At 35.9% G+C, this 16027-nt stretch overlaps 1 protein-coding gene and 1 long non-coding RNA gene across 2 annotated transcripts; both read right to left on the minus strand.

The window, feature by feature from the left end:
• Nucleotides 1-1511: 1511 nt before the first annotated feature.
• On the minus strand, nucleotides 1512-7941 carry LOC136836468 (keratin, type II cytoskeletal 2 epidermal-like). The gene is made up of 3 exons (XM_067100737.1): nucleotides 7930-7941; nucleotides 6864-7139; nucleotides 1512-1940 (listed from the first exon to the last, which is right to left on the minus strand). Exons 1-3 carry the CDS (start codon nucleotides 7939-7941, stop codon nucleotides 1512-1514), a joined length of 717 nt encoding a protein of 238 aa, XP_066956838.1.
• A 5586-nt stretch (nucleotides 7942-13527) lies between these two features.
• On the minus strand, nucleotides 13528-15283 carry LOC136838283 (uncharacterized). The gene is made up of 4 exons (XR_010852922.1): nucleotides 15129-15283; nucleotides 14824-14970; nucleotides 14168-14309; nucleotides 13528-13778 (listed from the first exon to the last, which is right to left on the minus strand). It is a non-coding gene; the product is annotated as an uncharacterized lncRNA (long non-coding RNA).
• Between the last annotated feature and the right edge of the window lie 744 nt (nucleotides 15284-16027).

Here is a 16027-nt window from a genome sequence, read left to right on the forward strand (position 1 = left end):
GGTGAGAGGATGGGATATTTTAGTGGGTAACAATTATTTTTGAATAAATTTTGTTCACACTTGTTTTACATGCTATTTTTAACAATTTGTCGTTCACAGTGCCGTAGAAGCGAACTAATCTAAAGATTTTTTTTTAGCAATAATGTTTCAAGATATGTTTATTTACACATAAAACAGTCCAAAACAGTGTATAACTCAAGCCTGATCCTATCCAGGATCATTCATAGACTTTTTTTATTTTTTTACAATATGTCATTCACAATGCCATACAAGCGATGAGCAAAATTGACCACGAACCAATCTAAACATTTTTTTTAGCAACAACATTTCTCGTTATTTATTTACACATAAAACAATCCAAAACAGTGTGTAACTTACTTATCCTATCCTGAATTATTTATACAGACTTTTTTTACAATTTTTTTACAATTTGTGGTTCACAGTAAACACCCCATATTCGCGGGGGATGTGTACCACACACCCCCATGAATAGCTAAAATCCGCAAATACTTAAAACCCCTCTAAAAACATTTAGAACTGCCTATTTTGATAGTTTAAACACAAAAAAAAACTCTAAAAATGCTTATACCTGAGTATTTTAATAGTTTTATCACAAAAAGTGCATTTAGTCATGGAAATTATATGAGAATACAGTATAGTGAATATTTCTCAATGAAAAATATTGCGAATGGGCGAATTTTCTGCGAATAATGGGTATATACATTTCACAGAGAAATCAATGGATATGTGAGTCAGCAAATAGTGAGACCACAAATATGGGAGGTTTACTGTACAAGCAATGAACAAAACTGCTGTTAAACCAATCTAAAAATCTTTTTTTAGCATTATCGCTTCAGGGTATGCTTATTTAGACATAAAGCTGTTGAAAACTGTTAATAACTAAAATTCGATAATTCCTCGAAATTTGATGGTAGGCGCTCCCCTTAATCATATCATTCATCAGGGAAATCTTTTGCTCAACATACTTCTAAGCAAGGGCTAACTAAACTTACAATATGTTATCTTTTTAACCAGCAGAGGATCGATTTCATTTTAATCAGCTTTGATGGAATGTGCATAGAATATTTTCTCCTTTCCATTGGGCAAGTATTTATGATGCCTTATGTCCACTTTTCTAAATTGAATTTTTCCCTCACAAATAATCATCGTTTTCTTCTTAGGATTCTACTAGAACCTTTTGTAGCATGTACTACTCCCTTGACAATGATCACAAAATGTATCAACACAAATTTGTATATTTACATTGCAAGAAGAAAAGTACCTTAGTGTAGTTCACCCAGTGGCAGAAATTCCCTTTTGTCGTTTCATTTTTTGTTCCCTGACATACTTTCAATGTCTTGGAATAATTATTTGCAACCTCTCATACAATCCTTTATCAGATATCTGTATCCCCTATGTTAGGTATGGTTAATTAAAGTTATTCACAGTTTGTTAATAGCTTTATTTATCTAGATTCGTATTAAAATTCGAAGTACTTTTACATTTAGGTCTCAACCATAATATCTGCCTCCTCCAAAATGACCGAATCCACCAAATCCTCTTCCAAAACCTCCATGGAATCCGCCATAACCGAATCCAGGCTCAGCTTCAGGTTCAGCTACCGGGCTCCTCTTTCCACGGTAGCCTCCATATCCGAATCCGTGGCCTCCAAATCCACCAAATCCTCCAAATCCTCTATGGAATCCGCCGTGGATGAATCCAGGCTCAGCTTCGGGTTCGGGTTCAGCTACTGGGCTCCTCTTTCCACGGTAGCCACCATATCCAAATCCATGGCCTCCAAATCCACCAAATCCTCCAAAACCTCCGAGGCCTCTGTGGAATCCCCCGTGGAATCCAGGATCAGCTTTGGCTTCCGGTTCAGCAACAGGATCAGCTGCTACTATCCCCAAAAGGACAACGGCTAAGGTGGCGATAATCGTCTGCAAAAATCATTATTCACTTGGAATACTGTTCATACTTTTATCCAGAATTGAATGACTGGTTTTTTATCTGAATATATCTTGACCCCTTGTTCTAAGAAATTTCCGCGCTAAGAGTAAATTACATTTCCATATAAAATTTACAAAATAAAATATTGTAAATTATGAAAATAATTCACGTCTTCAATGTTGTGATTTATGTTCATAGATCTAGCTGTTAATTTCAAATGATGCTAATCAACAATCAGAAAAATATGTTAATAATAACTCAAGTTGTGCTTAAAAGTTTTGATAAATCTCCACAACTAGACAAAAATAACAGAGATTATTGAAAAAATTATTTTTACTATGAAGCGTCATTTTGACAAGACATTAACACATTTTGATATTCCTTTTCCAGTCCTATTTTCCCTCCTTGCTTTTGAAATCATTATGATAATTACTATCTTATATTATCAGCCTAATGCAAAAAATGAAATTATGCTCTCTCCATTTACGAATTCTCTCTCTCTCTCTCTCTCTCTCTCTCTCTCTCTCTCTCTCTCTCTCTCTCTCACCTTGGACATCATCGTGCACTGCTTGAGAGGCGACTGTGCTGAGACGGACTCAGGGATCCCTTTATACACTGACTGAGGAAAGCCAAGTGTCCTTCGAGCGATCGTCAAGATTTTGAGGAAAAGATACTACGTCATCCTCTATTATTAAACAAGAGCTATAACCTTCGACTCCTTTTCCAACTTTCGTTTCCTTTGGAAAAAGGAAAAACTGCTGACGTTTCATTTCACATTTAGATGCTGTATGTTCGTCAGAGTCAAGATATATATATATATATATATATATATATATATATATATAGAAATCATCAACACACAATATATATATATATATAGATAGATATAGATATATATATATATATATATAGTATATATATATATATATATATATATATATATATATATATGATATAGATATAGATATATATATACATATATATACATATGCATATATCTTATATATAAAAGTGAATGTTTGTGCGCGTTATAGAAATCAGAACCGCTTGACTAATCTAGAGAAAATTTGGCACATGGCCATCATTTGACCCAACTTAGATAATAGGGTAGGTTTCAACCCTGTACCCTCTTCCCCTTCCCCTTCCCCCTTCCCTTTGTAATTTATGTGGTAAATAAACTCTACAGGTTTATCATATACCTAACTTTATGTGTAAATAAACTTCTCGGGTTTACCGTACCTCATTTCATGTACTCGATACCAGAGAAATATATTACTGAATATGCTTTTCTTTCCTGTGATTGATAATTCTGTATCAAGGTTTAGACAGTCACCACAGTAATACCTGGCTAAAAGGGACAGCCATCACAATGATACTACCTGGATAAAAGGGACAGTCAGCACAGTAATACCTGGATAAATGGGACAGCCACCACAGTAATACCTGTATAAATGGGTCATTCACCACAGTAATACTACATGGATAAAATGGACAGTCAGCGCAGTAATACCTGGATAAAAGAGACAGCCACCACAGTAATACCTGGATAAATGAGAAAGTCACCACAGTATAATGTGTGGATAAAATGGACAGTCACCACAGTGAAACCTGGATAAAAGGGACAGTCACCACAGTAATACCTGGATAAAAGGAACAGACAGTATAGTAATATCTGGATAAGTGGGACAGTCACCACAGTAATACCTGGATAAAAGGAACAGACAGTATAGTAATATCTGGATAAGTGGGACAGTCACCACAGTAATACCTGGATAAAAGGAACAGACAGTATAGTAATATCTGGATAAGTGGGACAGTCACCACAGTAATACCTGGATAAAAGGGACAGTCAACTCAGTACTGTCTGGATAAAAAGGGACAGTCAACTCAGTACTGTCTGGATAAAATGGACAATCAGCATAGTAACACCTTGGTAAGAGGGACAGTCAGTTTAGTAATATCTGGATGAATGGGAAAGTCAGTGCAGTAATACATGGATAATTGGGAGAGTCACCACATTAATACCTGGATAAAAGGGACAGTCAGTAAAGTAATACTTGGATAATTGGGAAAGTCAGTAGAATAAATGCCGGGACAGCCACCTCTGGATAAATGGGACAGCCACCACAGATTAAAAGGATAGTCACTACAGTAATACCTGGATAAAATGGACAGTTGCCACAGTAATCTCTGGATAAATGGGACAGTCACCACAGATAAAAAGGACAGTCACTACAGTAATACCTGGATAAAAGGGGACAGTAATGCACATCAGTCGGTTGAGCTTCAGACTGTCACTCGATGGCCCAGACAGATGGGAGAGGCATTTATTTCTGGTGGCATTTCAGTGTAATGTCTAGGGTTGTAAATTCATGGATAAAATGGGACAGTAAAACTAAGGTAACAGTAATGCACAGGTGCAGGCATCAGTGTAATGTCTTTTCATGGATAAAATGGGAGTCCATGGAGGTCAGGAAAATTTTTCTGAGTCCTTCAGAGCAGCACCAGGTTGGTCAGCTAGTTTATGTGTACATATATATATATATATATATATATATATATATATATATATATATATATATACATATATATATATATATATATATATATATATATATATACACATATTTAAATATATATATATATGTAAATAAATGTATGTATGTATATAAAAGTATATATATTAAAAAGAAACATATACATTTTCTTTTTATGCCAGATGATCTTCTTTGAGATTAGAAGTACAACTGGCAGAAATTCTTGAAAGAGTGCGAATTAATCGGCTGTCATCATTGAAGCCTCCGATTTTTCACTCAGAAATTTCCTCATTCAACAAATTCTGTGACAGGGATTTAACTGTTTCTCAAAAAAAAAAAAAAAAAAAAAAGAATCACAACAATATTTTAGTTTACTATCTATGCCTACAATGCAGTAAAGATACAGCCAAAAGATAAGGAAGTGAGCAACAAAGATAAATTTCTTCCTAAAGACCTCAGCTTTTTCAGGGCCATGACTCACGAAAAATCAGCCAAATTTTTCAACGGTTTGATTTTTAAAGGTTTTGGTGGCCATTCCCAGAAATAATATCAAACCTCGTTGTGATCTCTTCGCAGTACTGAATATATGTGAGAGAGAGAGAGGGGAGAGAGAGAGAGAGAGAGAGAGAGAGAGAGAGAGAGAGAGAGAGAGAGAGAGAGAAAAAATCCAGAGGCATCCATGCGACAGGAAAAAAAAAAAAATAACTAAAATATCAAACATAGAGAGAGAGAGAGAGAGAGAGAGAGAGAGAGGGATTCCAGAGGTATCCACGCGACAGGAAAAAATAATAACAAATGTCCAAGACAGAGAAAAATAATAACAAATGTCAAAGAGAGAGAGAGAGAGTCTTCAACCATCTTTCGATCTTTTGTAAGTCAAGTTGATTTTTGTTTCTCGAACTTTCCCTGTATGTAGGCATTGGAATTTATCGCCGGTTTACTTTCTTACAGGGTTCTCATGAGTTCTTTCCGTGTTAAACATTCTGCAATTGAAACGGAAAAAAAGGAAGACTAGGCGCGGGTGAAACTATTTCGTTCCTAAACGCGCCATAACTACACGCGGGTTGTGACCTCCAACCCAATGTTTCTTCCGGCCGGTCATTATTCGTTGAGCCAAAGTTCTTGGGGAAACTGGAAAACACCGACCGTCACTATACCGAAGATGATGATGGTGAAACCGATGGTGACTCAGAGGCCCACGACAAACTGGTCCTCACTGATCGCAACATACGCAATGAATATGTTGATGGCGATGTGAATGATGACTGAGGAGTTGGGAATATGCCTCCCCTTGTGAATCTCCTGTCAAGTCTCGCCTTTCCTGGAAGACTGTGCTATTATGCACACAGCAGTCACTGATAAGTACATGGGCCACCTAATGTACCTTCTAATCTTGATTCGCTACATAAATGACCGAGTAAATACTACTGATGTTGAGTGAATTAATGTACATCCTTTTGATTTGCTGCTACTCTGAGAAGGTATTTGTCGAGTTAGATAGTTAATAATAATTCTAAACAAGATAAAATACTTTGTTCAGGCTTTAAATTGAAGCCCAAAGCGAAACATATCAGGAAATTTGCTGCTGCATATGTTTATTAAGATCAAGGATCTATCAAAATTGCAGCAACAAATCTCCTAAATTTATGGGAGTTCGATCTCAACTTCTAAACGGAAATATGTATAGATGTTCCTACCTATTCAATTTTATGTCTTGCCTTCGGGGACTGCATTCAGACACCTTATTCTAGAATTTGGCTAAAAACCTTTCATAGCTTGTAATATTCCCTTGTCAATGATCACATAATGCTCCAACGCAAATCAGTAGATTAACATGTCAAGAGGACAGTACCTTGGTGTAGTTCACTCTGAGGCAAAACTTTGACTTACTTTTAATGTAAGGGAACAGTTACTTGCAACCTCTCATATTACCCGTTTTTTGGACAATCCTTTGTCAAACATCTATAATCCCTTTGATCGGTATGGTCAATAAAAATTGAATATATTTTTATAATAGATTTCTTTATTTAGAGTCGTATTAAAATTCGAAGTAGTTTTGCACTCTGGTCTTAACCATAGTAACTACCTCCCCCGAAATGACCGAATCCACCAAATCCTCGATGGAATCCACCGTGAACGAATCCAGGCTCAGCTACTGGGCTCCTCTTTCCACGGTAGCCTCCATATCCGAATCCATGTCCACCAAATCCACCAAATCCTCCAAATCCTCCAAAGCCTCTATGGAATCCTCCGTGAACGAATCCAGGCTCAGCTACTGGGCTCCTCTTTCCACGATAGCCACCATATCCGAATCCATGGCCTCCAAATCCACCAAATCCTCCAAATCCATCCTCCAAAGGTGGAATCCTCCATGACCTGAATCAGCTTCAGGTTCTGGGTCTTTCCACAGCCACAGCCGTGACCTTGGCTCCTCCAGGCTCCAGCCACTGGGCTCCTCTTTCCACGGTAGCCTCCATATCCGAATCCATGTCCACGGTAGAAATGGCCACCAAATCCACCAAATCCTCCAAATCCTCCAAAGCCTCTGTGGAATCCTCCATGGAATCCAGGATCAGCTTTGGCTTCCGGTTCAGCAACAGGATCAGCTGCTACTATCCCCAAAAGGACCACGGCTAAAGTGGCGATAATCATCTGCAAAGAATTATTCGAAACGCTTATATAATTGTAATCACATAAAAAAATCTAGTAATATCTTAGAAACGTTTGTAAAACCGGCGTTGATATTCCAGCAGTTTTTGTAAAATATTATTCACTTAGAATACTGTTCACGCAGTTTTTCAGAATTGGAAGACTGGTAGTTTTGAATATATCTAGACCCCTTTTTCTAAGAAATTTTCGCGTTCAATGTAAAATACATTTCCGGATAAAAATCATAATACAAAATATTACAAATAAGCCAGAAAAATAATTCACGCTTTAGTATTATAGTTTATGTTCAGAGCTAGATGATAATTTCAAATGACGCTCAGTGGACATCAGAAAAATATGTTTATGATAATAAAAGCTGTGGTTAAAAGTGTCGATAAATCTTGACACAAAGATAAAAAAAAATTAACAGATTATTAAAAAAAATTATGTCTACTATAAGGCGTTACTTTACCAAGGTATAAATGCAATTTGATATTTTCTTTTACAGTATTATTTCCTTACATTTAACGGTTATCAGTAAAAAAAAAATAATACGGTAAATATTATCTTTTATTTTCATTTTTCTGGAAGAAAGGAAACTATACTTTCCCTATTCACGGTTAATGTACGAAAACTGTAAAAAAATATTAAGCCAAATGACTGTTGAAATTCTCTCTCTCTCTCTCTCTCTCTCTCTCTCTCTCTCTCTGTCTTCGCCACCAATGACATTGCAGTTATGACGCCAGATAAATTTTAATCAATCAGTCTCTCTCTATCTCTCTCTCTACCCTACCTTAGACATCATCGTGCAGTGCTTGAGAGGCGACTGTGCTGAGACCGACTCAGGGATCTCCTTATATACTGACTGAGGATACCCAAGTGTCCTTCGGACTATCGTCAAGATTTTGAGGAAAGATACTACGTCAACGCCTATTAATAAACAAGGGCCATAGTGGCAACCTTCAACTCTTTTTTTTCTACTTTCGTTTTCTGTGAAAAGACTGATGAAGTTTTGTGATATATTTAGATGTTGTACATTTCTTCAAATGAGAAATATATATATATATATATATATATATATATATATATATATATATATATATGTACATATATCTATACTTGTGAAATATCCAATTCGCTTTGATCCCCGAGGGGCTAGGACTAAACACGGCGAAACAGTGATTCATCTACACTGTTTCGCTGTGTTTAGTATTAGCCCATTGGCGATCAACTGTTGATGAGTTAATTGGCGATTTCACGAATTCAGTGAAAATTTCAGGGATTTCGTTAAATCCCTGGTTTCACAGTCTTACTGTAACATATGTCCATACAAATATATATATTTATATATGATACATATATGTGTGTGTTTTTGTGTGTACATATATATATATATATATATATATATATATATATATATATATATATATATATATATATATATATATATATATATATTGTGTATACTTATATTTAGTTTGACTCGTCATTTATGTATCTAACATCAACAAAGGAAAATGAAAAGGTGTTGTAAATCCTGACTGGTTTCGGGTTCATTGCTAGGCCATTTTCGGAGGACTTTTAAAAGTGGTAGAAATTAATCATTCATATTATATATCGCACCGTTAGCGTATGTATTGTAAATTTCTACCACCACGTGTCAGTCCTCCGAAAATGGCTTAGCAAAAAAGCCGAAACCGGTCATTATCCACAACTCTTTTCCTTTTTCATTGCTGTTGTGATATACATATATATGTATGTTGAAATATCACAAAAATATGCACGTGATTTGTTTGTCATCCGAAGCCATAGGAAAAGCTTGGAAAGAAACGACGGAGTGCCAAGTACTTCCGGGCTCCAAGTCACCCTGTGTCCCGAAGATGTATTAAGTAGCCTACACTTGAAAGTACTTGGCACTCAGTCTTTTTTATATTTTCCAAAGCTATTATTGTATTCATATTATATATATATATATATATATATATATATATATATATATATATATATATATATATATTATATTATATTCTTCTGCTAGATGATCTTGTGATCAGAAGTTGGACATCAGATGTCATCACAAGGCCTCTAATTATTTATTCAAAATTTTCCGCTATCAAGAATTCTTTCTTTGAAGTCAATTGAACTCTCTCTCTCTCTCTCTCTCTTAAAAAAATTAAAGCTAACAGCATTTTAGTTCATTACATTCGTCTCATAATCTCTCGAAAAGGAAGCAAGAGATGTGGAATTGAATAACAAGGGCATTCACACTTCATTTTTCCTTGACAGTTATTTTTAGTAACGCTTCATGAAAGGGCTACGAAAAGGATTTTTTCCTAATATCGCCAGCCTCGTCTGGATGATCAGTGGTGAAAATCTGCCATATTTTTCAGCCGTCTTTCTGAAACTTTTCACCTTTTCTTGGTTCAGATTCCTTTTCTTTTTCGAACTGTTCTGGATAATTTTGTTAACAGGGGAATTTATAACTAGAGTACCGCTTTATGTTTTGCAATATTCTCATGACATTTGTTAAATTTAATGCTCTGCAACGGAAATAAGAAAACGCGAATGGAAAGCGTTCGCAGTCGGAGTGCGGCAAAGGGCTGGTTTCTTTCCTAAACACTGCGCAACTACTCGTGGGTTGTGACGTCAATTAAGCCCAGTCTAACTATGACTGTTTCTTCCAGCCGGTCGTTCATCTTTATGTCAAAGTTCTTGAGAAACTGGAAAGCGCCGACTGTCACTATACCGGCGATGATGATGATGAAGCCGATGGTGACTCAAGGGTCTCGTTTATCGCAGCATAGACATGAAAATGTTGATGGTGATGCGAATCATGACTCAGGAATTGGGAATTGGCCATCCATTCTGGATCTCCTGTGTAACGATTTTGATTCTAGAAAATGGGTCAGTCTCTTCTTTCCTGAAGGACTGTACCATAATGCGTCTAACAGTTACTGACAAATGCTAGCATCTTAATACCATTCTCCCTCCTGTTTTGCGTTTTTTTAATCTTGATTAATTTTACGAATGACCAAATGAGTGCTGGCGTCGTTAATTGAATTAATGCACATGCTTTTGATTCGCTGCTATTTTGATAAATAGATATATCGAGCCAGACAGTTAATGATAATTCTAAACAAGACCAGAGAAAGAATTATGGCCTCAAATTAAGGTAAAATTCTGTATTGCAAATGACACATGACCCCCACCTTCTTCCTCCTATAGAAGGAAAGATTTCCCTACCACCAGTACCTTTGGGTCATTTACCTACCCAGAACTACTTTACACAACCAAGTTAGCAAGTGATTAGCGCCATCTCCACAACGCACCATGTCTCTTGAAAACTCATTACATTCCAGTGTCTCAGCAGTTTCCTGTTCTCAGGATTTCCCAGTTAGACAATTCCGCATTCATTCTCATTATTGGCAGTTCTACTCGGTAACATCCAGATTCTCTCTCTCTCTCTCTCTCTCTCTCTCTCTCTCTCTCTCTCTCTGATGTCCTCTACATTTCATAACCCATCAAAGGACAGCGTTCTTGCCAGTCAGGATCTTCCCATTTGCTTATTTCATGACATGATCCAATTTCTAACCAACCTTTCACTGCGTAACCTCTTGTTCTAGCTATCGTACTTAATCAAAATTCACCCTTAAATACTGATCGCCATCTAACTCTTTCCCAAACACGCTCTACTTAATCGACTTTCCAGTCATCCTACTGTCGAATTCTACACGATAATCTTTTCCATCGAGCCTTTGGCATTGCTTTTGCTGAACCTTTCATTCCATTGTCCCACTGTGATTTTAAATTGTTACTTCTTTGCCGGTACCAAGAGCCCCCAGCCTCCTTCTTTCCACCAAAACGGTGAACTCTTTCTGGAACAATTCCTAAGCCTCTTCTTATTCGGCATCTTTAATCGTAGCACATTTTTATATATTTGTAATTGAAACTAACAAACTGATTTGTTTTCAATATAATTACAGCTTCATTCTGAGCAATTTGTATACGAGTAAAAATGCCTTGTGCCTTTGACTTGTATCGATCAGTTAATGCAGTTTCTCACTTACACGTTTCTCCTCACTATTATCTTCGTCATCCAAGATTACATTTCCAATAACTTTACTTTGCTAGGCTAAGCTTCTACCCATCTTACCAGCTCCCCCAACACAATGTACATACCAATTTACATCGGAATTAGAGGTGATTATATATATATATATATATATATATATATATATATATATATATATATATATATATATATATATATATATATATATATATATATATATTATATATATGAATCCAGGTAAAAGATGTTAAATGAAAAAGTAAAAAAAAAAAGTCAATTATCTTCCCTAGGTAGTGAGCCCCAGGGGTTTTAACACTGTATGGATCCACCTTTGCGGCGTGTTTGATACAAGCCCGTTGGGGATTTCCGCATAAACATAAACAAAAGACTGCAAATATCATAAAGATAATGACCCCCAAGAAATATGAATTTTTCCCATGTGACTATTACCGGCCACCATAAATTAGTGACTTTCCTTGTGACTTTATTACTGGCCACCTTTTATATATACTGTATATACACACACACACACACACACACACATTATATATATATATATATATATATATATATATATATATATATATATATATATATATATATATATATATATATATATATATATATATATATATATATATATATATATATATATATATATATATATATATATATATATATATATATATATATATATATATATATATATATATATATATATATATATATATATATATATATATATATATATATATGTACAGTACATGTGTATATATATAAATTTTAAAACCATTTTCCATCAAATATAAGGAGCCCCTGTATACATATGTAATGTACATACATATTGTATATACATTTAAAATCTATAAAATTATCTACCGTTTTAGTATTTATTACATCAATCTTTAAATACATTGAGCCTAAGAATTGCTGTACTTCGAAAATAACCTGGTTTTGACATATATCTGTTCAGAAAAACACCACCACCTTTTCATTACACGAAGCTACACTGTTCAAGATTACTAAGCTATTACCTATAGCTAAATTCTCCATGGTTACACCGTTTTAAACGGTGTTCCGGGCGTTTTGAATTAGAAAGTCAACGTCCGAGGAAGCTTGCTTTTTACCGGTTAAACTTTCTTACAACTATTGACTTTTAATAGTTTCGCTTCTACAATTTAGAGTCCTGTTTTAACAATCTCTCATTCGTAACCTTAAGCCCTAATACTAGACAACCTAACGTAACGATGACACAGCTTGTTTGCGCTGACAATCGAATGAACCATTATTCTGAATCCTGCCGACGATACTGTGTGCCAATGAGAAGCGCCACCTCAATATTCCTAATATCCGTAGTGTTATTCACCATTTTTTCTGTTATCTTTGCATAGGTCAAATGACCAAGAGTTTCTATATACACCTTTTTATCCATCTATATCCATCTATATATACTTTATACATGTTCCCGGTTCGTACTATATTCGTGATAAACTAGTGTTTTATCTACGTGAAATTGGTTATTTGCCTAATACTCGACCTAGTTCACCTTCTGCACGTACATATAGGCCTCATAATACAGTCATCTTTGTTGACTTTGGTAGACTTAAAGGTTTTTTTTTTTTTTTTTTTTTTTTACTTTCATGATACGATAAGCGCTGCTTACCTACCTCCCTGCCTCTACAAGATCGTTAATAAACTTGACAGTAGCAAGAGCACCAAAGAACGGCTTGACAGAAGTTTAAGTAACTATCCTTATCAAAATCTGGACAACACATCCACATCTCCTTATGTACGAAACATAATCAACAGCTTTAGGTTTGAGTAAATGGCTATGGAGTAGCTTACCTATTTGAACGAGAACTGAAGTGTCCACTTCAACTACCGTCGTCTAACTAATTTAGCCGGTATTGAATGTCAATTTCAATACCCTTTTTAAAGTAGCTAGTGTTTAAATTTCTCTCCAAGCTTTGGTTGATTTCAAGAATCACTCAGTACATTACGTTCCCCGGCAATAATTTAGTCTCATTGTTCGTATAATAGTTTATTGCCGTTCACCCAATGCCCAGGTCCTATAATACAAGTTTCTGGTGGCTAAAACTATTTCCCAAGAGCTTAAGGCATACTGCAGTCAGATATGGTAAATTTTGACATCCATCAAATGCTTCAAAGTAGCCTAGTTTAAGTCAGTCTTGACAACAATTACTACCATGTAAGTCCAGGCCTCCCTAAGAGAAAAGCCACCAACTTCAGTTAAATTTTTTTGGGTAATAACTTTGAAAACCTTGACCACACAACATTAAGGAAAAAGATAATCATTGCTTAAAAGGTACTTTGTTATTAATCTCAATTTTAAGACGCTTAAGGGAATTATGATGGGCTTTAAAATCCAAGCACCAGCACAGCTGCATACGATCTCGGCCGCAGGCTTAACACGCTATTCGTTTCGACCAGTCCAGGATTGATTGATTGATTTTATGGCTACGAAGACTGGCGTCAATACCAGCCCAGGAAGCTCAAACCTCAGTATTCGTCTCACTCCATTATTAGATTATGCCGGTCTAAAAATAAACCTGGAATAGAGAAGAGTGTAAGGGACTAGTCAGACCAGCTTGAAATACAAAAATATTCAAGAATCACCCAGTAATTATAACTTGACATCCCTCCCTCAATACAGCACCATTATAAGGTGACTGTTCTTAACTAAAAGAAACCATGTCTCAGATGGGCAACATTAAAGGACTTTAGAATCAAGAAACAATTGAACGAGTATAAAATATTACCTTCTTAACTAAAAGAATCCATGTCTCAGATGGGCAACATTGTTAAAGAACTTTAGAATCAAGAAACAATTGAACGAGTATAAAATATTACCTTTCTTAACTAAAAGAATCCATGTCTCAGATGGGCAACATTGTTAAAGGACTTTAGAATCAAGAAACGAAAGCGTATAAAATATTACCTTTCGTGAATTCTGGACGCAGGATGACTATTCCAACTACTTCAGTCCATTGTTTTAGTTCGCATATCAGTAACCACGACTTCACGAAGACTTGTCACCGTTCAAAGTAATAAGCCAGGCCACTTCATTTCCAGGGATATGCCTGAAATAAAACAAGAGCTGCAAAAACGTCCGCTAGTGCATGTTATTACCCGAATGGAAAATAGACTTAAAATATAATTGTAAAGTACAAGTATCCAATATCAAGTAGCAAGCTAGATCAAGCTTTGTAAACTAAGTTACCCGATACTTAACTAATGTTTCGAGACAAACAAACTATTTTCCTAATACTTTAATCTAATATTTCGTAGTCTTAAAAGAGAAAACTGGCTATAATCAAAATAAAAGATTTAAAATTCAGTCTACCAGCAAGTAAATCCTATCAAACTTAAAAAAATTCACAGCCTACCAGCAAGTAAATCCTATCAAACTTCAGACACTCACAGCACTAGTTTGGTTTGCTACGACTACGTGTTCCTCCCAGGAACTAATTATGGCAGGACTTCCGTCCTACCATAACTAGTTCAAGGGAGTACCTCCACCCCTTGAAGGGCGCCGCCCCACAAGGGGTGGAGGAGAGAAAAAAAAAAGGTTAACAGAAAAACATTAAAACTCACCGTTTACTTCTATCTTCTCTAATTACCTATCCTCTTGAAAATGAAGCGGGGTAGGTTCGTTCTGTCAAGATCCTATCGTCCAAACACACTGGCCAATTCAGTAGCTTGAATACCCATCACTGACATGTTCCACTAACACGGACGCACCTGAAAAAGAGAATAAAATTTCTATTATCTACCTACGCGTAAAAACAGATCCTAAGTCTACAACAGTTGACATCGAATTAGGAGTTACGTGCAATTTAAACTCAAAATCATTATGCAAAACTTATACAAGAAATACTACCCACAAACAGAACTCGTACCTTCACAAACAATGTAGTATGACACTGTGCAAAATAATCCTCTGTACACACAACCCAGCAATAAAACAGTCGAACCATCACAAGTAAATTCAACACTCGATGTTCACCCGTCGACGTAAGAATGCCCTGGCTAGTCAAAACTGCTTCCGAGGAAAGTAGTAAACGTCGCCTGCCAAGGACGATCAAGCACTGAGAGGGTAATCTTTACCCGAGAACAGCCAGTTGCTCGGTTCTCCGTGGCGAGAATTAGGCCGAATGCCTTCATGTAGTTGATCCTCGGCACATGTAGTTTTCTTTTTACTGATTTCCTTTTGTCGACGTTCTGTTATTCTTCCTGAAACTTTTATAAAGAGTCGAAACCGTCTTACGGTCAAACGTGGTGTATGTTTTATTTGTTACATCCGCGTTTTGTAAAAATTCTTTTCGTAAAGGGGAAACGTCTTAGTTTTTAGACAATGTCGAACTGACACCATTTGTCTATCCTACACTCCAACGATCCTTTTATAGGCCTAAATTCAGTTGTCTGTTCTGAAATAAATTCCTTCCTTCTTTTCATTCCAAAACACAAATGAACCACCATCTGCTCGTAAACTTTTCCAAGTTTTATAAGCACTATATACATGATTTCATATAAAACTTGGTTAATTTTGCCTCACTGCAAGCTTTTTTTTTAAGTTTAAAATTTACTACAGTAGACCACTGCTTGTTAGCATCAAGAGTAAAATCAATTAAAACACTTGATGAATATATAGAACACAGCTTTTAACCTGAGTTATAATGTCAATAAACCGAAAACCACTTAAGCTATGGGTCACTTTCTAACTTGGCCAGGATAATGGATATTTACTTCAAGGGCCAGTAACTCAGTGGCTATCATCGATCCTGACGTACACGACATG

Source organism: Macrobrachium rosenbergii, chromosome 4 (genome assembly GCF_040412425.1).
Source record: "Macrobrachium rosenbergii isolate ZJJX-2024 chromosome 4, ASM4041242v1, whole genome shotgun sequence".
In the NCBI taxonomy this organism is placed as follows: domain Eukaryota; kingdom Metazoa; phylum Arthropoda; class Malacostraca; order Decapoda; family Palaemonidae; genus Macrobrachium; species Macrobrachium rosenbergii.

What these genes read in the sequence shown, in the direction of transcription:
- LOC136836468 (XM_067100737.1), bottom strand. An exon ending in AGAACCTGAAGCTGATTCAG is followed by an intron (nt 1,941 to 6,863) that starts GTCATGGAGGAT and finishes TGATTTTTGCAG; the next exon opens with ACGATTATCGCCACCTTAGC.